At 36.0% G+C, this 22,697-nt stretch overlaps 1 protein-coding gene across 19 annotated transcripts in view; it reads left to right on the top strand.

Annotated features, from left to right (window-relative positions):
- Positions 1 to 22,697, top strand: part of ABI2 (abl interactor 2) — a 104,397-nt gene that overhangs the window by 40,326 nt on the left and 41,374 nt on the right. For 11 of the 19 annotated variants that reach the window (XM_043445067.1, XM_043445071.1, XM_043445080.1 and 8 more), the window contains exons 2-3: positions 8,346 to 8,513; positions 16,606 to 16,782. In XM_043445067.1, the coding sequence (XP_043301002.1) occupies positions 8,346 to 8,513; positions 16,606 to 16,782 (345 nt within the window). Of the gene's footprint in view, positions 1 to 8,345; positions 8,514 to 16,605; positions 16,783 to 18,285; positions 18,304 to 22,697 lie in introns of all 19 variants that reach the window. The other 8 variants (XM_043445077.1, XM_043445066.1, XM_043445070.1 and 5 more) reach the window with 1 other exon arrangement.

Raw genomic sequence — 22,697 nt, 5'->3', positions numbered from 1 at the left:
TGGATGCTTTTCTGACCTCGTCTTTCCTGTCTTCTCAGTAGCGTGGCTGTATCTTCCTCTTGAAAGAGTCCCTTCTCTTGATTTCTGCAGTCTCCTGGCAAGTGCAGTATTTTTTTTCTTTTCCTTTCATAAGAGTGTTTGGCATTCTTGGCATATGCTTTTCTTTCTTCATCACCAAAGCAAAATAACCACAAAGCAAATTTAAGGCCATGCAGATATGTTCTTTAAAACTTTTTTCTTGTTAATTACTTGGTAAAAATGGTGCTTTATCGTGTCATTTTTTTTCCCTATCACTTGTGTGGCTGAATGTTTTTCCATGTTTGTGTTGTCTTGTGTTCTTTCCTTGGTGAATTGTGCATGTTTATCTAATTATGCTTTGCTCTTTTTCACTATGACTTGCATAACTCATCCTAATTTGAATGTCATACTTTTTTAATAGACTGCATTCTCTAAGAGTCTGGAAGCAAATGCGGAGATAAATGATCTAATGAGAAAGGAAACGTGAAAGAGGCAAAAAGGGTTGAAGGAAAATACCCATTCTCCCTTAGGTATCATAGAAATTAATATTTGAACAATTCTTAAGGCATAAGAGCACATTTGTAGTATTCTGTGTGGTTTTTTGGCAAACATTTTCCGCTTATATGTAATGATTGGCATGTATTTTAGAAGCTGTCTCTTTAGTCTCAGTTAGATTGAGTAATGGAGCATTTCTTTCCAATTTGGTTTAGTTACATGATTTCTTGGAGTGCAGACCTGAAAGCTTAGTAAATAGGTAATCTTAAGAATATTCCCCTCTCCTCAGACCATTATTGAGTCAGGTGCTATGACTCTGCAATAACTTTCAGTTCAGTTCAGTTCAGTCGCTCAGTCATGTCTGACTCTTTGCGACCCCATGAATCGCAGCATGCCAGGCCTCCCTATCCATCACAAACTCCCGGAGTTTACTCAAACTCATGCCCATCGAGTCAGTGATGCCATCCAGCCATCTCATCCTCTGTCGTCCCCTTCTCCTCCTGCCCCAATCCCTCCCAGCATCAGGGTCTTTTCCAATGAGTCAACTCTTCACATGAGGTGGCCAAAGTATTGGAGTTTCAGCTTCAGCATCAGTCCTTCCAATGAACATCCAGGACTGATCTCCTTTAGGATGGACTGGTTGGATCTCCTTGCAGTCCAAGGGACTCTCAAGAGTCTTCTCCAACACCACAGTTCAAAAGCATAAATTTTTCGGCACTCAGCTTTCTTCACAGTCCAACTCTCACATCCATACATGACCACTGGAAAAACCATAGCCTTGACCAGACAGACCTTTGTTGGCAAAGTCTCTGCTTTTTAATATGCTATCTAGGTTGGTCATAACTTTCCTTCCAAGGAGTAAGTGTCTTTTAATTTCATGGCTGCAGTCACCATCTGCAGTGATTTTGGAGACCAAAAAATAAAGTCTGACACTGTTTCCACTGTCTCCCCATCTATTTCCCATGAGGTGATGGGACCAGATGCCATGATCTTAGTTTTCTGAATGTTGAGCTTTAAGCCAACTTTTTCACTCTCCTCTTTCACTTTCATCAAGAGGCTTTTTAGTTCCTCTTCACTTTCTGCCATAAAGGATGGTGTCATCTGCATATCTGAGGTTATTGATATTTCTCCCAGCAATCTTGATTCCAGCTTGTGCTTCTTCCAGCCCAGCATTTCTCTTGATGTACTCTGCATATAAGTTAAATGAGCAGGGTGACAATATACAGCCTTGACGTACTCCTTTTCCTATTTGGAACTAGTCTGTTGTTCCATGTCCAGTTCTAACTGTTGCTTCCTGACCTGCATACAGGTTTCTCATGAGGCAGGCCAGGTGGTCTGGTATGCCTATCTCTTTCAGAATTTTCCACATTTATTGTGATCCACACAGTCGAAGGCTTTGGCGTAGTCAATAAAGCAGAAATAGATGTTTTTCTGGAACTCTCTTGCTTTTTTGATGATACAGCGGATATTGGCAATTGTTCTCTGGTTCCTCTGCCTTTTCTAAATCCAGCTTGAACATCTGGAAGTTCTCGGTTCACGTATTGCTGAAGCCTGGCTTGGAGAATTTTGAGCAGTACTTTACTAGCATGTGAGATGAGTGCAGTTGTGTGCTAGTTTGAGCATTCTTTGGCATTGCCCTTCTTAGGGATTGGAATGAAAACTGACCTTTTCCAGTCCTGTGGCCACTGTTGAGTTTTCCAAATTTGCTTGCATATTGAGTGCAGCACTTTCACAGCATCATCTTTTAGGATTTGAAATAGCTCAACTGGAATTCCACCACATCCACTAGATTTGTTCATAGTGATGCTTTCTAAGGCCCACTTGACTTCACATTCCAGGATGTCTGGCTCTGGCTCTAGGTGAGTGATCACACCATCATGATTATCTGGGTCATGATGATCTTTTTTATATAGTTCTTCTGTGTATTCTTGCCACCTCTTCTTAATATCTTCTGCTTCTGTTAGGTCCATACCATCTCTGTCCTTTATTGAGCCCATCTTTGCATGAAAAGTTCCCTTGGTATCTCTAATTTTCTTGAAGAGATCTCTAGTCTTTCCCATTCTGTTGTTTTCCTCTATTTCTTTGCATTGATCACTGAGGAAGGCTTTCTTATCTCTCCTTGCTATTCTTTGGAACTCTGCATTCAAAAGGGAGTATCTTTGCTTTTCTCCTTTGCTTTTGGCTTCTCTTCTTTTCACAGCTATTTGTAAGGCCTCCTCAGACAACCATTTTGCTTTTTTGTATTTCTTTTCCATGGGGATGGTCTTGATCCCCGTCTCCTGTACAATGTCACGAACCTCCGTCCGTAGTTCATCAGGCTCTCTATCAGATCTAGCCATAACTTTACTGGGGGTTAATTATACATGTGATATTATAATTTCTGAGTAATTTTGTGAGAGATCAAGGTTCACTACTATACTAACAGTTCATTACTATACTAACCTTAAATTTCAGCACATGTCTCAGTCTTAAAGTAGGGACGTACGTGTACATGTTAATCGCTCAGTCATGCCCGACTCTTCGAGACCCCATGGATTGCAGCCCACCAGGCTCCTCTGTCCATGAGATTTTCCAGGCAAGGATACTGGAGTGGGTTGCCATTTCCTTCTCCAAAAGTAGGGACAGTAGTGAACTAATCATATGTTAATAACACAGTAGTGAGCTAATCATATGTTAATAATACCAAACTTACATGTGTTCTGGATTCAAGAATCTTTTTCATCCCTCTGTGCCTTTATTTAGGCTGTTTGTTTTACCTGGAATAATTTCTCTCACTCCTGCTTGGCAGAATTGACTCTTTTCTTTGAGCGTCTACTTGGATGGTCATCTAAGTGTTCCTTCTTGGATACCACTGATATTCCTGACCATTCTGCATTAACATTTTCTGTTTATATGCCTTTCTCTGTATTGGACTGAAACTTTCTAGAGTGCAGAGAATTAGTCTCATTTTCATATTCTAGTATGTAGTGTGATGTCTGCCCTGTAACATTCAGTCTACAAGAATTTATTGAAATGAACTGATGAATTAATTGTGGCAGATCTAGAAGAAACTGTTTAATACTTTAGGTAAGATAGCCAATTAAATGAGAACTAAGTACCTGTACTTTACCTAATGTAATAATTTATACCCAGAGCCAAAATAATTACATATTTTTCAGGTAATGTAGTAGACTGGACTAGAGTGAGAGGTTTCCTGCTGGAGAAGAGAAAGAAAGCCAGTAGATCTGTAGAGGAGAATCCTTGCCTGCATGTCCATACTATTCACCTTAAGTATTACCATTCTTTTCCTGCCCATTGTCTACATGTTTAAATATACCAAATCTGTTGTCCTTTTTGCACAAGTGAAGAAGAAAAATAAATAATAGTAGTAATCTAGTATAATACTACTACAGCCTTGAGCTGCTCTAGCAGATAGATGGAAGGTTCTTAGTCTTCATATTTCTCAGTGCCCATCCCAGAACATCAAATTGAAAAACAAGTTTGAATTTACTAGTAAGTCATGAGTACCATGGATGGTGCCAGAGCTTCTGGAGATCAAAGAAATCACTTGGGTGATAAAAGTAACTTTGATTCTTTGGAACATTTTGGTGGATACAGTTCATCAGATAATATGTAACTCCTGTATGTAATATGATGGGAAGATGTGTAAGGCATAATACCACCTTCAAGGTCTTCCCACATGGGGGAGTGTGGGAGTTTGGGTCAATGAAACACACACATAGTATAAAGTATGTGCTGTAAATCTGATAATTCCCATATTTTGTTATCAGTGAGAAATGACGAGTATCACAGTCTGGGAAGATAAGGTAGGGAATGAGATGTTGGTGAAGTTGATGGGTTACAAGTGAACAAAAAAGGCAGAGGCACAAAGGTAAGAAACCAAAGTCTGTTTTGAGAACCATAAGTCAACTGTAATTTAAGGTTCTAGTAGGGTTGAATGGAAGATAAATTCTAGGCCATATTAAGGAAGACTGTAAATGAAAAGTAAAGGAGCTTTTATGTAAGTAGTTAAGATGAAGCTCTGGGGGCTTCAGAACTGATTTAGAAAGATGAATCTGCGGGACCATGTTTAAGATCCCTGGAAACAGGTATAGCAGTCCTGGCAAGAGATAATGAGGGCCTAAAGTAGAATGTAGGCAGGAACAATTGAAGGAAAGGGAAGAATGTAGGGCACAGATGGAAAGTAAGTACCATGACAACTGTTAGGGTGTAGGATACCGAGACTTGGAAAACACTCGAGGTGATGGAGTAACGGTGTTGTGAAGAGGCGTAGGAAGTAGTAGTTTGGGAGCAGCTGATGAGTTATAGATACACTAATATGGTGCATTATATGAGGTGAGGTGCCATGTAAATAGAAATACAAGTTTGGGAGAGATGGAAGGTAAGATGTAAATAGATTTAAAAATTCTGTGCTTGGAAGTGATAGCTTAGGAAGGAATGAAACTTCTTTCTAAGGGTTGCAGGTACAGCAAGAGCAGCCTGAAGACAGTCTTTGGGAATAAAGACTTTCTTATCTCTGTGAAGAGATAAGAAATCAGTATCATGAGGCAAAGTGAAGAAATAACCCAGTAGGAAGGATTAATCATCACCTAGAATGGATCTTGGCAATAGGTCACTTTATTCTATGTAAGAATCTTTTCTCATAGCACTATTTGTACTAAACATAGCATACATTGTAATATTCCTCTCTAAACGTATGATTTTTTTCCCTTTATCTAAATTTCTTCTTTTTTCTAGGAACTAAATCCCATCTAAGTAGGAATATCAGATAAATGGGTTGAGGTGCTATATAGTGCCTTTAATGCACAAACTGTAACTCTGAAAATTAAATTTGCTTGTAGCAAAAGATAAGAATACCATCACAGATGTTTACTTACGAGAAATTGTTTTTTTAATAATTACAAAATAACCTCAGTTATAGTGCTTTTATGTAAAATAAGATGTCATTTATACGGCTTCTAGGTTAAAGTAGCAACTTTTATATCACTTTTATTGGAATAGATTCTATTTGAATTTATTCCAGTTTTTATTGAACACTTAACTTTATAGGAAAAAAATCTCAAGCTTAATATATGTGCTGCTGAAGCAAGCACAAAATTCTCAAACTTAGAATATCAGCTCTTACAAAATTTGTTGTTGTTTACTTCCTAAGTCATGTCCAACTCTTTGCGACCCCCCATAGACTGTATGTAGCCTGCCAGGCTCCTCTTCTATGGAATTTCCCAGGCAAGAATACTGGAGTGGGTTACCATTTCCTTCTCCAGGGAATTTTCTCTACCCAGGTGTTGAACCCACATCTCCTGCATTGCAGGCAAATTCTTCACCACTGAGATACTGGGGAAGTGCAAAAAATACATTAGAAGGAATCAGTAGCAGAATAACTAAGGCAGAGTAATTGAATAAGTGATCTGGAAGACAAAAGTGATGGAAATCACTGCCACAGAACAGAATAAAGAAAAAAGAATTAGAAGAAATTAGGACAATCTCAGAGACCTCTGGGATTTATATATATTATAATGCAACAACATCTGCATTATAATGCAGGGTTCCAGAAGGAGAAGAGAAAGATCCTGAGAAAATATTTGAAGATATTATAGCTGAAAACTTCCCTAACGTGAGAAAGGAAGCACTCAAGTCCAGGAAGCCCAGAGAATCCCAAACAGGATAAACTCAAGGAGGAACTTGCTGAGACACACATTAATCAAAGTGACAAAAATTAAAGATGAAGAAAAAAATATTAAAAGCAACAAGGAATCTTCCATGGAAAAGAAATCTTCCATAGAAAAGTAGACATACATGAAACTCATCTAATATGGAACAGCCTCTCCTATCTTTGATTCAACAGTTAGCCACATGATTTTTGCATACATGCTAGGAATAAAGGCATAGCATCAAGTGACTTGAGGGTTGAATTACATTAATACTATTTGCTTTTCAAAAAAATCTCAAAAGCTACCTGTATAAAAAAGGTTGCCTGGAAAGTATCTGTCCAAATATCCATCCCTCCCCTCGATCATTTGAAGTCTACTAACAAATAAATTTAAAAAAAATTTTAATTTCTGGTTATTCTCTGTAATAAATACTCTGATTTAGAGTAATATCTGAAAAGTGTTACTGGCTTAGCTATTTTCTACTTTGAAGTCAAAAGTTGTTGATTTTTAAGTCTGTTCAGATTTTTACTTGTTAGGATGGACCAGTGACTTACAAACTTATGTATGCTACCATAATCTGGAAATTTTTTGATGCTTTTGAGTTGTGGTGCTGGAGAAGACTTTTGAGAGTCCTTTGGACTACAAGGAGATCAAACCCATCAATCCTAAAGGATATCAACCCTGAATATTCATTGGAAGGACTAGTGCTAAAGTTCCGATACTTTGGCCACCTGATGCGAAGGACTGACTCATTGGAAAAGACCCTGGGAAAGGTTGAAGGCAAAAGAAGGGGACGACAGAGGATGAGATATTTAGGATAGCATCACTGACTCAATGGACATGAATTGCGCAAACTACAGGAGATAGTAAAGGGGTGGGAAGCCTGGCATGCTGCAGTTCCTGAGATCACCAAGAGTCAGACACAACTTAGTGACTGAACATCAACAACAATCTGGAAATCTATATGATGTTTTTAAACAAGTATTTATCTTTAACCAGATTTGGTTTCAACTCTTGTTAATTTAAAGTGTTAATAAAACTGAGATTACCAGAGGTTAGAGAAAAAAATCAATACAGTGATTCTTAACTCCTTTCATGTTAAAGCAATATTATTTGATTTATTTTAACTACTGCTTCTTCAAAAGAATTTTGCTCCCTCTGGAAGAAATTATTGTCTAGGTTTCCTGATTCTGAGTCCTATACTGTGTGGCATAAGGCAGAGCGGAACGTAGTGGATTTTGAACACTTGATGACTACTCAAAGATGGAATGACAGCTGTTAGATTAACTGATGTATAGTTTTGGAAAGTGGTTTTATAGTCATTATCCTATTTTATGTTCAAAACTACTTAGAATATGACATACTATAGTAGTAGAACTGACATGAAGGTAAAAGGATTTTTATTCAGAGGCTTATGTCCTTTCTGCTGAACCATAGCGTCTTTGTATAGAACTAGGGCAGGAAAATGGTATTTGGCAGTTGCAGCATAGAATATGTAACCTTACTGTTGCTTTGCTTTGTGACCTTGGAAATAATCAGTTCACCACTTTTTTACTGTGTAGTTTCTGTTTATCAAGTAGGATTTATGATATAATGCTATTTATGTTCCATAGGGTTATAACTTAAGATGCTTGGGAAGAAAGGATCCTTTTACTATTTTTATTTTATCATTATCACAATTATTACTGTATTATATAATTTAGCATTTTATCATTATCATTCTTATTTTGTTGTTATTATAACTATTATCGGACCATTACTTTATAGTCACATTGTGTATGTTAGAGTGAAAGGAAAGGGATATCTCAGGAGCGTAGAAAAATGTGCATTGGAATTTACGCTTTCAAATAGGTGCTACCTTTCCAAGCAGCAGCCATGAGAGGCTGTTTTTGTGCTTGCTGCCGTTTTTCAAAATATCCATCAGACCTCATTTGTAAACAATGGCTTCAGGATTTTATTTGCATCTATGCAAAGATGTATCTATTCAACATGAAAACATTAATGAACTCAAGTCAATAATGTAGTTGTTGGGGTTACATGAATACTGATAATTGGTTTTCAAAGCATTTTGAATTAGTGCATGTAGATTCAGCAACATAATGGTTTGGGTGAGTGTTTTTGAAGATTAGATTGATAGAATGGGTTATCTTTGAAGTAATGGTTGTTTGTTTGTTTTTCTAGTCAGCGGATAAGCAGCGAGCCCTAGAAGAAACCAAAGCCTACACCACCCAGTCCTTAGCAAGTGTTGCCTATCTGATCAATACCTTGGCCAACAATGTCCTGCAGATGCTGGATATCCAGGCATCCCAACTACGAAGGATGGAGTCTTCAATCAATCATATTTCACAAGTGAGACCACACTGTTTTCCTATTTTGTCCATGAGGAATACATAATAAACAGATGCAGTCTGCAGTGCTGGCAGCCTTTATTGTGTGACTTTACTCACATGTATGATTTGGAAGATACAAACTCAGTGTTAGGTTGTTTTTTTGTATCCATCTTTTTTGTCTCATGATTATCTTCTCTGTGATTTTGATAGAGAAGAAAACCTTAATGGTTTCATTAAAACTCAGTTAAAAAAAAAACAAAACTCAATTGTCAAGTTAAAATAATCAGATCAGCCTCAAGAGTGAAATTTTGCCTGGTTTCTTCCAATTTTTACTGAATTTTACATTTTAAATGTGGTAGCTTGATGATTTCTTTAAATGCTTTTTTCTATTACCTCAGTAATATAAAGATTAATATGTGACCTTATAAAATTATCTTTGTATAGAACTTAGAAAAAATAAATGTAATACTTTTCCCATTATAAATGTCATGGATATATAGAAAAGAAAAAGTAGAAAAACAAACCCTTTCCCCACTACTCAAACTTTTCCTGTTAATATTTTGGTATATTTTGTCCAATATTCTTTTTTTTCTAAATAATTTTCATTTAAAATTTAACTGGAATTATTGTATGGATGCAATTTTGAACTCTGCTCTTTTAGCTTACGATTACAGCAAACATCTTTCCTTGCTGTTATAAGCTCTTCATAAACATTTTCAATGCCTCGATAATGTTGCATATCTATATCATAGTTTTCATAACCATTCCTATATTTAGGGACCATTTAAAATATTACTGTGGTGAAAAACAGTTTATAATTTCAAAATATATTTTTAAAAATACTAGCAAAAGATTTTGATCTTCTTTTTGAGATCTTTGTAGCGTTTCTACTTTAGCACTTTGTCATTTGCATAACTTAGTGGCATTCAGTACTCTTTAGAACTAAATGATTAGAACTCTTCTGGAATAGAAAGAGTTTTAAAATGTGCATATTATCTTCTTTTGTATATCTTAAGAGTTCAGAACTTTTCTGAAATTGACCAGTCCATCAGTTTTTCAAAGTCTGATGTTTAATTTATGGAATTAAATTGAATGTATTCCACCTAATCAAATCACTTATGTAAAGTCTACCTTATATTTCTGTTAAATTCATGAGACCATTCAGAGGGTTTTCTTGTTATTTAATAGTATGCAATCTTAAATCTGAATTTGCCATTCTAAGGGTTTTTTCACATTCCATATAAACTTCTGTAGACAACATATAATTCATTGCTTGTTGTATTGCTATGTGTCTTAGACTTCAAAAAAAAAGTATTGGTGAGTTTTAATGAGAGAGAGGTAAATTTTTATTCTGAAAGGACCTCCTGGAGGAAATAGTCAGTGTCATTTTAAATGATGAAATATATGAACTTGGTTTCCTGTAGAAAAAGGGATGTTGACAAATCACTAATCTTAATATAAAATTTTGGGATTTATACATCAGAGTCTTAACCTTTCTGCATAGTTGAAATTTGGGCAAAGAACCCAGAAAAGAAATTAAGAAGAAAAGTGCGAATGCCAAAGAGAAATTAATATGTTAGAGTTCCTAAAAAGGAGTGACAACTTTTTATTAGTTTGCAAGAGAAAATAGGCGAGATGGTGTGGATAGATGATGACAATAAGAAAATGACAACAAAAGTAATTATTTGTATTCTGATTGGAATTCTGTAATTCTTTGGTAGAAAAGTGTGGCAACCTTAAGGACGAAAGGGATTAAGTTATTAATAAACTGTAAGAATATGTATTTAGCTAATAAGAACTTTTTCTTTTTGAGTTTCACATAAATCTCTATGATTTAAATAATAGGTCTAATTAATATCTTTTAAAGCTAGTCAAATGGATATGGTCAAGAAGAGAGTCTGAAATGCAGTACTTGGATGCAATCTCAAAAATGACAGAATGATCTCTGTTCGTTTCCAAGGCAAACCATTCAATATCATGGTAATCCAAGCATATGCCCCAACCAGTAATGCTGAAGAAGCTGAAGTTGAAGGGTTCTATGAAGACCTACAAGACCTTTTAGAACTAACACCCAAAAAAGATGTCCTTTTCATTATAGAGGACTGGAATGCAAAAGTAGAAAGTCAAGAAACACCTGGAGTAACAGGCAAATTTGGCCTTGGAGTACAGAATGAAGCAGGGCAAAGGCTAATAGAGTTTTGCCAAGAGAACACGCTGGTCATAGCAAACACCCTCTTCCAACAACACAAGAGAAGACTCTACACATGGACATCACCAGATGGTCAATACTGAAATCAGATTGATTATATTCTTTGCAGCCAAAGATGGAGAAGCTCTATACAGTCAGCAAAAACAAGACCGGGAGCTGACTGTGGCTCAGATCATGAACTCCTTATTGCCAAATTCAGACTGAAATTGAAGAAAGTAGGGAAAACCACTAGACCATTCAGGTATGACCTAAATCAAATCCCTTATGACTATACAGTGGAAGTGAGAAATAGATTTAAGGGACTAGATCTGATTACAGAGAGCCTGATGAACTATGGATGGAGGGTCGTGACATTGTACAGGTGACAGGGATCAAGACCATCCCCATGGAAAAGAATAGGCAAAAAGGCAAAATGGTTGTCTGAGGAGGCCTTACAAATAGCTGTGAAAAGAAGAGAAGCCAAAAGCAAAGGAGAAAAGGAAAGACATTCCCATTTGAATGCAGAGTTCCAAAGAATAGCAAGGAGAGATAAGAAAGCCTTCCTCAGTGATCAACGCAAAGAAATAGAGGAAAACAACAGAATGGGAAAGACTAGAGATCTCTTCAAGAAAATTAGAGATACCAAGGGAACTTTTCATGCAAAGATGGGCTCAATAAAGGACAGAGATGGTATGGACCTAACAGAAGCAGAAGATATTAAGAAGAGGTGGCAAGAATACACAGAAGAACTATATAAAAAAGATCATCATGACCCAGATAATCATGATGGTGTGATCACTCACCTAGAGCCAGAGCCAGACATCCTGGAATGTGAAGTCAAGTGGGCCTTAGAAAGCATCACTATGAACAAATCTAGTGGATGTGGTGGAATTCCAGTTGAGCTATTTCAAATCCTAAAAGATGATGCTGTGAAAGTGCTGCACTCAATATGCAAGCAAATTTGGAAAACTCAACAGTGGCCACAGGACTGGAAAAGGTCAGTTTTCATTCCAATCCCTAAGAAGGGCAATGCCAAAGAATGCTCAAACTAGCACACAACTGCACTCATCTCACATGCTAGTAAAGTACTGCTCAAAATTCTCCAAGCCAGGCTTCAGCAATACGTGAACCGAGAACTTCCAGATGTTCAAGCTGGATTTAGAAAAGGCAGAGGAACCAGAGAGCAATTGCCAATATCCGCTGTATCATCAAAAAAGCAAGAGAGTTCCAGAAAAACATCTATTTCTGCTTTATTGACTACGCCAAAGCCTTCGACTGTGTGGATCACAATAAATGTGGAAAATTCTGAAAGAGATGGGCATACCAGACCACCTGGGCCTGCCTCGTGAGAAACCTGTATGCAGGTCAGGAAGCAACAGTTAGAACTGGACATGGAACAACAGACTAGTTCCAAATAGGAAAAGGAGTACGTCAAGGCTGTATATTGTCACCCTGCTCATTTAACTTATATGCAGAGTACATCATGAGAAACGCTGAGTGGGAGGAAGCACAAGCTGGAATCAAGATTGCTGGGAGAAATATCAATAACCTCAGATATGTAGATGACACCACCCTTATGGCAGAAAGTGAAGAACTAAAGAGCTTCTTGATGAAAGTGAAAGAGGAGAGTGAAAAAGTTGACTTAAAGCTCAGCATTCAGAAAACTAAGATCATGGCATCCGGTCCCGTCACCTCATGGGAAATAGATGGGGAGACAGTGGAAACAGTGTCAGACTTTATTTTTTGGTCTCCAAAATCACTGCAGATGGTGACTGCAGCCATGAAATTAAAAGACACTTACTCCTTGGAAGGAAAGTTATAACCAACCTAGATAGCATATTGAGAAGCAGAGACATTACTTTGTCAATTAAGGTCTGTCTGGTCAAGGCTATGGTTTTTCCAGTGGTCATGTATGGATGTGAGAGTTGGACTGTGAAGAAAGCTGAGTGCAAAAAAATTGATGCTTTCGAACTGTGGTGTTGGAGAAGACTCTTGAGAGTCCCTTGGACTGCAAGGAGATCCAACCAGTCCATCCTAAAGGAGATCAGTCCTGGGTGTTCATTGCTGAAACTCCAATACTTTGGCCACCTCATGCGAAGAGTTGACTCAGTGGAAAAGACCCTGATGCTGGGAGGGATTGGGGGCAGGAGGAGAAGGGGACGACAGAGGATGAGATGGCTGGATGGCATTACCGACTTGATGGACATGAGTTTGAGTAAACTCCGGGAGTTGGTGATGGACTGGGAGGCCTGGGTGCTGCAGTTCATGGGGTCACACGTCTGATGGATGAACTGAACTGAATGGAATAAATAAAAAATGGGTGAGTTGAATGGACAGAGATTTGTAGACTAGAAATAAGGGCCTTGAGTCACAGCTTTCGAGAATAAGTTGTGCCACTTTCATTTGGAGTCAAGTATCTATAGAGGGCAATACTTGGAAAAGCAAAGGATCTGCAACTATGCAATGGCTGTTAACTTTATACAGAATATATTCAAGTAGTTGGATGAGGAGTTGAGTAGGAGAAACGCGTTGATGGAAGCTATAGCAAATAAAGGAGTAATTTTTTAAAAATATACATAATTTTTAAAAGCATTTGCCTTAAGGATTAAAATTTTTTGTTACATTTAATGTACAGGTAGAGTCCTTCGTTTTAAAAGTCAACTGAATGTCAAAGCTATTTGATGCTCCTCAGAATGGAATATTATTCCATTTTTCTATTATTCCATAGTATAAGAGGAAATGTTTTCTAAAACAAATATTCAGTAAATGGTGTAAACAAGGATTAGCAGACTTTTTTGTAAAGTGCTAGATAGTCAATATTTTTGACTTTGTGGGCCATAGAGGGTTTCAGCCTCATTTTATTTGTTGTGTTGTATTTTTTAAGCAACTGTTTAAAAATGTAAAAAACATTCTTAGCTTGTACACCATATAGCAGCAGACAATGGGCCAGTCTTGTGATGTATGATTTAGTTTAGACGTTCTTGCTCTACAAAATAATGGTTTTCAAATGTGTGGTACTTAAATTTTTATTGTCATATGCTTTATTAAAACATTATTTTGTTTATGGAGGGAGTCAAAATTATAAAGAAGTTTTGAGGTCAATTTTTTTTCACATTTGAATCAAAAATACTGTGTTGGGGGAATTTAGAGAAAAGGAATTGAAGAAGCAAAGAATTGGAAGTTTAGTCAGGTCAAAGATGAGATGATGTGTATATAGGAATGGTTGGTGTGAAGAGTTGTTGTTAAGGGTTGTCTGGTAGAATGGTTAAGGACCAGTAGGTATTAGATATCTGAGGTATTTTCTAAACCCTGCTCTGGTTTCCTGAGATGTAGGCAGTCTTAGAGTAGACAACTAGGAATGTGTAACCAAACTGTTATGGCTTTCTAAATATAGAAATATACTATTAAGAATTATGTTTTAAAATGTGCCTTCAAGTTTAATGAGAATTAATATAAGAAACAACAAAGAACATTTTTCTCACATCTCCTTCAACTAGTTCCTTTAAGAGTTTAGTGCTGGGCAAATGGTCACTTTCCTAATGAAGGGGTATGTATTTCCTTGTAACTGATTGCTATTTTGCCTTCTCTAGGAATCTAAACTGAGAGGCTAATTTTATGCCCAACTGTAGCAGCTATCCCTTATTTAGGATTATTTATGAAAGTTCTGTGATCATTTCTTTTGCCGTATTGGTTTTCCTTCTATGCTTCCTGTCATGGTTTATAGAGGCTTGGGCTGTGTGTTTATGTGTACATGAAGAGAATAGATAAGTAAGATGTAAGTGCCTACAGGCCCTGGGTTTAATCTGATTGTTTTCATTCTTTTTAGAGTCTCAGTTTTTTCAAAGAATTTAAAATACGTGTTTGTTATAAAATATAACTATATATTAGTGCAAAGAATAAGTGAAATGTTACCCCCTCTTCATTCTCCAGAGACATATCGATATTTCTAGCAGGAAAATTTGAATTTGAAGTTCCAGTTTGCCTCAAATTTAGAATTCTGTTATCGTTGGTTAGGTTTACATTCTTACATTTTCATTTCTGGATGAGATAATTATATTTTTTAAAAGCTAAGCAGAATGAAAACAATGTTGAAAGGATAACATTCTCTAATAAATTTTCTTTATTGATATGATAGAGACCAGTTATATAAAAAAAATAATGGTCATATTTTGTGTTTTTAGTTTATTTTTAAGTATACCTGACAAATATAAAATTTTCCTAGCTCATATTTTTAATAATTTCAGAATGACTCTTTAGAAATTATTCAAAAGTAAATGTGGTTAATTTCTATTTTTTCTGAGTTTAAAAATAAATAAATTCCAATATTGTCACTAACACGCAAACTTCTTTTTTCTACTATAGCTCCCCCAACCAGTGTAAAAGGAAAGGAGGTTTTGTAACTTGTCTAATGTGCACTGAAAAAGTTCAAAGCCTATTTTGGTCTTAAAATGAAATACTTACAATGCTAAGGTCTCTCCTACCTTCACCAATGTTTGATCTGATGCTTCACTTAGGTATTTACTAGTTATACACTTAAAGAGTCTGTTGCCTTTAAAATCTTTTGGTTGAAATAAGGGGCTTCAAATTTGTTTCAGGTTTCCTTCAGACTTCATGTAGTTTAGAAGGATAAGTCATCAGTGTTCAGATTTCCTAAAGTTGTATTTAATATTGTCATAATGTCATAATATGACATAATAATGTCATAATATTGTCTTTCATTTCCATTTCTGTGTTACTACCTGGCTATTCTTTAAGAAAGGGTAAATTGAAGTAGGTTTGGGGAAGAATCAGCAATAATTCCTGCTTAAGCCATGAATGGTGGCAAGAGGTAAACAATTTAGTGAAGTATGTTTGAAACTTTTAAAACTGAAACCCACAGTTAAAAATATATCTTATATTTCATCCGTACACACTTTAATGTATGTATTTATGTACATAACAAATATTTTAAGAAAAAAGTACCTTACAGTGTGTATATTGTCTGATAGTTCTGTTCTTTTTCTTTTAAAATAATTGCTGCTCATTATCTCACTAAATTGCAAATTGCAATTTGAAAAATGCTGTTTTAGTGTATTAATTACCTGTGCTTATGGAGAAATTCACCAACTCTATTAGCAAATGGAAAATTGAGTAAAAACACATTGTTGTTATGTACTAAATTATATCCTGTTTTGAGCATTTAATAAGACAATGAAAATATTTTACTAGCATTTTATCATGATAAAATATAAGCAACTTTACCTCAGCACACTCATTTCTTTGTAAAAGATGACTTTATTTTTAACATTGTATTTATATTTTAGGCCTTTTTAAATAAAAAGCTATTTAAACACTAAAAGATGTTATACTAATAGGTTATCTTTAAATGTTACCAGATTAATAGTTGCTGGTACTTTCTTAATTAGGCTAAATCTTAGTAGAGAAGGAAAAAATGAGCATGCTTTAATCTGGAGGTTGGTAAGCTTTTCCTGTAAAGGGTCAGCTAATGAATATTTTGTGCTTTGCAGGTCATAAGGTCTCTGTTGCAGCTGTTCACCTCTGCCATTGTATTGTGAAAATATTTAAGGAGGTAGAATGACTGGTATTTCAGTAAAATTGTTTATGGAAACTGATGTTTGAATTCCATATAATTACATGTCAAGATCTTATTTTTCGTTCGACTTCTTTTAACCATTAAAAAATGTAAACAACACTCTTAGTTTTTCAGCTGTAAAAAGATGGGTGATGGGCCAGATCTGTTTTGCCAGCCAGGGTTTCTCAACCCTTCTTTTAGCCTGAAAATGGAGAAAGTCAGTATTGGTCCCAAAAGGAGAAATTCACAATTGCAGTTAAGAATATGAATAATGATGTTAAATCTCTAAGTATTTATGTTTTTATTTTTCTGGCTATTAGGGCTGTACATTTTTGTGTTTATGTTTTGTAGACCGTTGATATTCATAAAGAGAAAGTTGCAAGAAGAGAAATTGGTATTTTGACTACCAATAAAAACACTTCAAGGACACATAAGATTATTGCTCCAGCCAACCTTGAACGACCAGTTCGATATATTAGAAAACCTATCGACTATACAATTCTAGATGATATTGGACATGGAGTAAAGGTAAGCATAAGTTTTGTCAAACTTTAAAAAAAATAGCCCATGATGGAGCTAACTCTTTAGAAAATTAAATGCTAATCTTTTCTTTCCAGAGGATCATTCTTGGCCTAGTTGTAGTTCTGAAGATTTCTTACCACTAATAACCTTTCTTCTTTAGTGCTGGATTCTCAAGTTTTAAACAGTCATCTTTGAGTGAATTGCATTTGCTTAATCAGTTATGAAAATACATCATGTACATCTGGAAATAAACGTAGTATATTTTAAATCCTTTAATGATTTAATATGACTAATTAAATATTATTCAGTATGTTATTAAAGTATTCACTTTATCTCAAAAATATCAGCATATTTCTGGCATTAGTTTTCAGAAAGAATATATATAAACATGTACTTTGAATTTTTCTAGAACAAATTTAGTTCAACATTTTGGGTGAGGAAAATGTAGATAAAAGTAATGTTAATTTAGTATTTCCACTGCTTTTCAGTATATAGCCATTATATATTTTGGCTTTTAAAATGTATTTAAGTGCCTGCTATGTACATAAAGTACAGTAATCACAACTGATGAACTTAAAACTTTCATTTAAATTGATACTTGTACTTAAGAAACTGTTCAGAGCTTCAGCTAAGTATTAGTTTATTTAAAGTTTGCGTCTCCTCAGTGATTTGAAAGACAATAATTTTTCAAATGTGATGCTGAGCAACTGTGTATATGCCTGTAAGTAAAACCATACAGTTCATGCAGTTGATTTATATAACCAAATTTAGAAAATATATCCCACACAAGGATGGCTGGAAATCAGTTAAATCTAAATTGAATGTAGATCTAGGTAAGAGAATACGTACAGTGTAAACTTAAAACAAAAAATTTTTTTTCAAAGTTTTGAATCAAGCACTATCATCTGAGATTTGATATTTAACTTTATAAGAACACCTAATACATTTAGGTTGCACTACAAATTAGAGCTTTTTAAAATAGGATGTGTAATTGGATGGATAACTGAGATTTATTCTAACTTGGGAAATTTTTTTGAGATTTATTTGAGGCTAACAACTCTTAAGAGAAAATTTTAGGATCCTTCCAGAATCTAATGGCAAAAAGACACTTAAAATATAAAACATCATATTTGTACTTGCCCACTTATGTAATAATAAAAAGGTTATCCCCCAACTCTTACTTAATTCTCAAGTAATTGTTCTTTAGGAACTCTGTAATCACTTTGATTTTTTTGGACTTTTAATGTTTAGGGGCCACTAATTTGAAGAAATCAGGAATAAAGTTGTTTTTAAATAAAGGTGTCTTATATAATTTCATCCAAAAACTTCCGTTCATGACACATTCTGCTTTAACCACTCTTTCTATGATCTACTGAAACATTATTTTTTAATGCTGAATGCTTAACTTGTTTTTTGTTTTTTCCTTTCTCTTCACATCCTGAAGTTCCAACTAACCTTTCAATGCTTTTTTTCCCTTACCTCTTTTATTTGCTCCATTTATGCATTAAGTGGTTGCTTAGATTTAAGGTAAGAGATTCCAGGGCTGGATTTCCATTCTTTGTCCTTATGTAGACTATTACATATGGGGAGTGAAGAGATACTTGGCACTTGGCCTTTAAAAACCAAGAAATAATTACTTTTTCTTATTTTATTTTTGTCATGCAACTTTGTGTGTCTTTATGTTCCATGAGGGCAAATATTTTTGACCGTTTTGTTTATTGCCCTATCCCATGTGCCTAAAATAGTGCCTGACACACATTAGACACTTAGTAAATATTTGTTGAATAAATGATTATTTTGCAATGTTAATATATTTTATGAAACTGAAATGTAAGTTACCCTATCATAATATGTCATTATGAAATAAAATTAGCTGGATTTTTGTAAATGGAGACATTTTGTTATGGATTGGAGGGCTGCTGATGTGCTTTGTTTAACCCTCCCCCTGTGTAATACCTTTTTATTCTATAAATGGTGTGCTTGATGATACACCTTATGGCCACTATGTCATTATCTCTTGACTCAATCACTGTAAAAAAAAATTGAAAATTGGAAAATATTCAGTGTTATGGGTGTTTTTTAAGTTGCAGTATCATATATTTTGCAAAAAATAAAATTAGCATTTTTTTTCAAATTGCTTATAAATTGTATATTTCAGTATAACCCACTTTAAGAGGTTTCAAGCTGGGTAGTATTACATGCAAAACATCAAAAGCTCATGATAGTGTTTAACAAAATGCAAGTTAAGAACTAGAGATATCACCTTTTTTTACTTGTTTCAGTAACATTGGAGGGAAAACTGGGAAAAGATGTTCAAGAGTAATCAAGAAGCTTGTCAGATAGAGCGATACTAAAATTGTCACTGAACTGAAAGTGCATTTTCTTTTTTTAGCTTTTTTTCTTAGCTGAATTCTGTGATTCCTTTTCACACACACACACATATATATACATATATATTCTTACCATTCTTACTATATATTGTGCTGTTTGCCATGTCTTCAGTGTAGAAAGTGATAACAAGAAGACAAGATGACTGAGGCCTGAATCATTAACTAGCTACTAACCACAGCCACAGAAAGTTAAACAGTTGTGGTAGAGATGTGACTGGAGGAGCCTAGGCAGATGTACTTCATGTGAGTGAGTGAAGCATCTGGAACTGTGAGGAGATTCCTTTGCATAAAAGAGGTAGAAATAGACCAAAAGTAGTGTTTGTGGCTACCTCGGCTTTTTCTGTGTTCAAATTTTGGCTATGGATACATGAACCTCCAAAGTGATAGAAGTGTGCAGAAAATTCAACCGAAGGAAAAACAAAACAATGGACCAGTTCTTTCCCCTTCAAGTTTACACCATCTTGCCTAAAGAACTACCCCTGGCTCATTTCCTCTAAACCCTACTATGACTCCTTGACCTTTCTGGGTTCAGGATCCTGTTCTGTGTGAGAGAGAGGCCAGAGTGAGTGGGAAATGAGAGGTTCCTAGGAAGAAATATCCAATAAGGAAATTCCCACTTGGAGAAGATTCCTTAACATCTTTGCTCTTTGCAACAAAAAACCCACTCCCCGGGACTGTGGCTCAATGCAGTTGTTTCTGCTCTGTTGGGCTGGGGTGGATAGGGTAAGGAGTGTAGCCTGAGATCATCTTAGAAGCTAGACTGTGACAGTCCTCGGTCTTTCCTTTCTTCCTGTCCTTCTTTGAAGTGTGTCTGTCTCCTCCATAAACTTGTGGCACACAGCGGATCATTTTGGGTGAACCAAAGCAGAGTATAGCAAGTCGTTAACTTTTTGTGCTGGTAGAAAAAAAATGAGTGGCTTCAGAAGGTTGATTAATGGAATAATCAAATATATTAAGATAGAAAATAGAATTTTAAAATGTTGAAGTTGGAAGGAACTTGCAAATAGTAAACTAGTCCAGTGGTTTTCCAGCTGAGTTTTTTGGAGACCCACAGATGACATCAGGTGTGCCCTGTAAGTCTCCTGATCCTTGCTTTCCTCCTCATCTCATCGTGAGCTCTGTCTTTGCTCCCAGTCTTGTCAGACTTGATGGCTTTCAGATACACTCTTAACAAATACCATCTTTGGGAGCAGACACATGGGATGTGACTCAAAAGAGACCTCCATGCTTAAAACTTGAATTTTTAACCTTTTATACATTACATCCTGATTGTGTTTAGAGGTTTTTTTTTTTTTTTTTTTACATCCTGATTGTGTTTAATAGTTCTTCTCTGGTGAAATTTGGGTTAATTGTTTTTCCTTCAGTCAAATAAGAATAAATTGTAGGATTTAATTCATAAGACCTTTGAAAGCAATGGGGGTAATATCATACAAAGTCGATGGTAGAGTGCCATATTGGAAGTATTTTTTTTTCATTTATTTTTATTAGTTGGAGGCTAATTACTTTACAATATTGTAGTGGGTTTTGTCATACATTGACATGAATCAGCCATAGAGTTACATGTATTCCCCATCCCGATCCCCCCTCCCACCTCCCTCCCTACCCGATCCCTCTGGGTCTTCCCGTGCACCAGGCCCGAGCACTTGTCTCATGCATCCCACCTGGGCTGGTGATCTGTTTCACCCTAGATAATATACATGTTTTGATGCTGTTCTCTCAAAACATCCCACTCTTGCCTTCTCCCACAGAGTCCGAAAGTCTGTTCTGTATGGAAGTATTTTAATATGTACCTGAGGTCATATAAAAGTGGCACATACCTTGAACTGGGGTATCCTTTCCCCACTCTTTATTTTAATATTTAAGACTTTTAAGATCTTGTTACTGATGTATTTGAAACAGATTTTTCTGTTGAAAAGTGAAAAAGTTGTCCACTGCTGAAGCTACATACACTTAAGTACTTTTAAAATAAGTATATTTATTTCAGTCAAAAATAGTAAAGGCTTCTGATCTGTTAATGTAGTTTTTCAGTTGAACGTTGTGCAAGCAGATTCTTAATGATGAACAAGGAAGGCTTGGAAGTCCCATTTACACTTAACACATTAAGAATATAACACTTCGGGAAAGTTTCGCTTGGGATCATGAAGATTCATAATTTAACTCTGTAAAATATGATTTAACCTTTTCAGTTTGAGTGTCATCTTGTGTGTGTCATTATCTACAGAAAATTGCCCCTCACATTTCTAGGTTTCGGGTACAGCTGAGGATTCATTGTTAAGCGTTTATTTGACACACTTGGAAGGAAAACACCACAATAGCAACACCTTTTGGGAGAATCATCTGTGTTTGCCTCTTTGTTCCAGTCTTGAGCCACCAATTCAGTCTTGGCAAAAGCCAGTTGTTGGAAAATAGTTTCAAAATTCAAGCAGAAATTTATCCATCTTTATTCTGCTTTTCTTTTTCAACTGTTCTTCCCTCCTTACTCCTAATCTCTTACTCATTATCTCTGTAGTTGAGTTCACTTGCTCAGTCGTGTTTGAGTCTTTGTGACCCATGGACTGCAGCACGCCAGGCCTCCCTGTCCATCACCAACTCCTGGAGTTTACTCAAACTCATGTCCATTGAATCGGTGATGCCATCCAACCATCTCATTCTCTGTGTTCCCTTCTTCTCCCACCTTCAGTCTTTCCCAGCATCAGGGTCTTTTCAAATGAGTCAGGTCTTTGCATCAGGTGGTCAAAGTATTGGAGTTTCAGCTTCAGCATCAGTCCTTCCAATGTATATTCAGGACTGATTTCCTTTAGGATTGACTGGATGGATCTCCTTGCTGTCCAAGGGACTCTCAAGAGTCTTCCCCAACACTATAGTTCAAAAGCATCAATTCTTTAGCACTTAGCTTTCTTTATAGTCCAACTCTCAGGTTGACTACTACATGACTATAGTGTACATGACTACTAGAAAAACTGTAGATTTGACTAGACGGACCTTTGTTGGCAATGTCTCAGCTTTTTAATATGCTGTCTAGGTTGGTCATAATTTTTCTTCCAAGGAGCACGTGTCTTTTAATTTCATGGCTGCAGTCACCATCTGCAGTGATTTTGGAGCTCCCCCCCCAAAAAGTCTCTCACTATTTCCACTGTTTGCTCATCTATTTGCCGTGAAGTGATGGGACCAGTTGCCATGATCTTAGTTTTCTGAATGTTAAGTTTTAAGCCAACTCTTTCACTCTCCTCTTGCACTTTCATCAAGAGACTCTTTTGTTCTTCGCTTTCTGCCATAACGGTGGTGTCATCTACATATCTGAGGTTCTTGATATTTCTCCCGGCAGTCTTGATTCCAGCTTGTGCTTCATCCAGTGTAGCATTTCTCATGATGTACTCTGCATTTAAGTTAAAAAAGCAGGGTGACAATATACAGCCTTGACCAACTCCTTTCCCGATTTGGAACCAGTCCATTGTTCCATGTCCAGTTCTAACTGTTGCTTCCTGACCTGCATACAGATTTCTCAAGAGGCAGGTCAGGTGGTCTGGTATT

This window comes from Cervus canadensis, chromosome 24, assembly GCF_019320065.1.
Source record: "Cervus canadensis isolate Bull #8, Minnesota chromosome 24, ASM1932006v1, whole genome shotgun sequence".
In the NCBI taxonomy this organism is placed as follows: domain Eukaryota; kingdom Metazoa; phylum Chordata; class Mammalia; order Artiodactyla; family Cervidae; genus Cervus; species Cervus canadensis.
The sequence above is the reverse complement of the archived record's forward strand: the minus strand, read 5'-3'. Positions and strand labels throughout refer to the sequence as shown.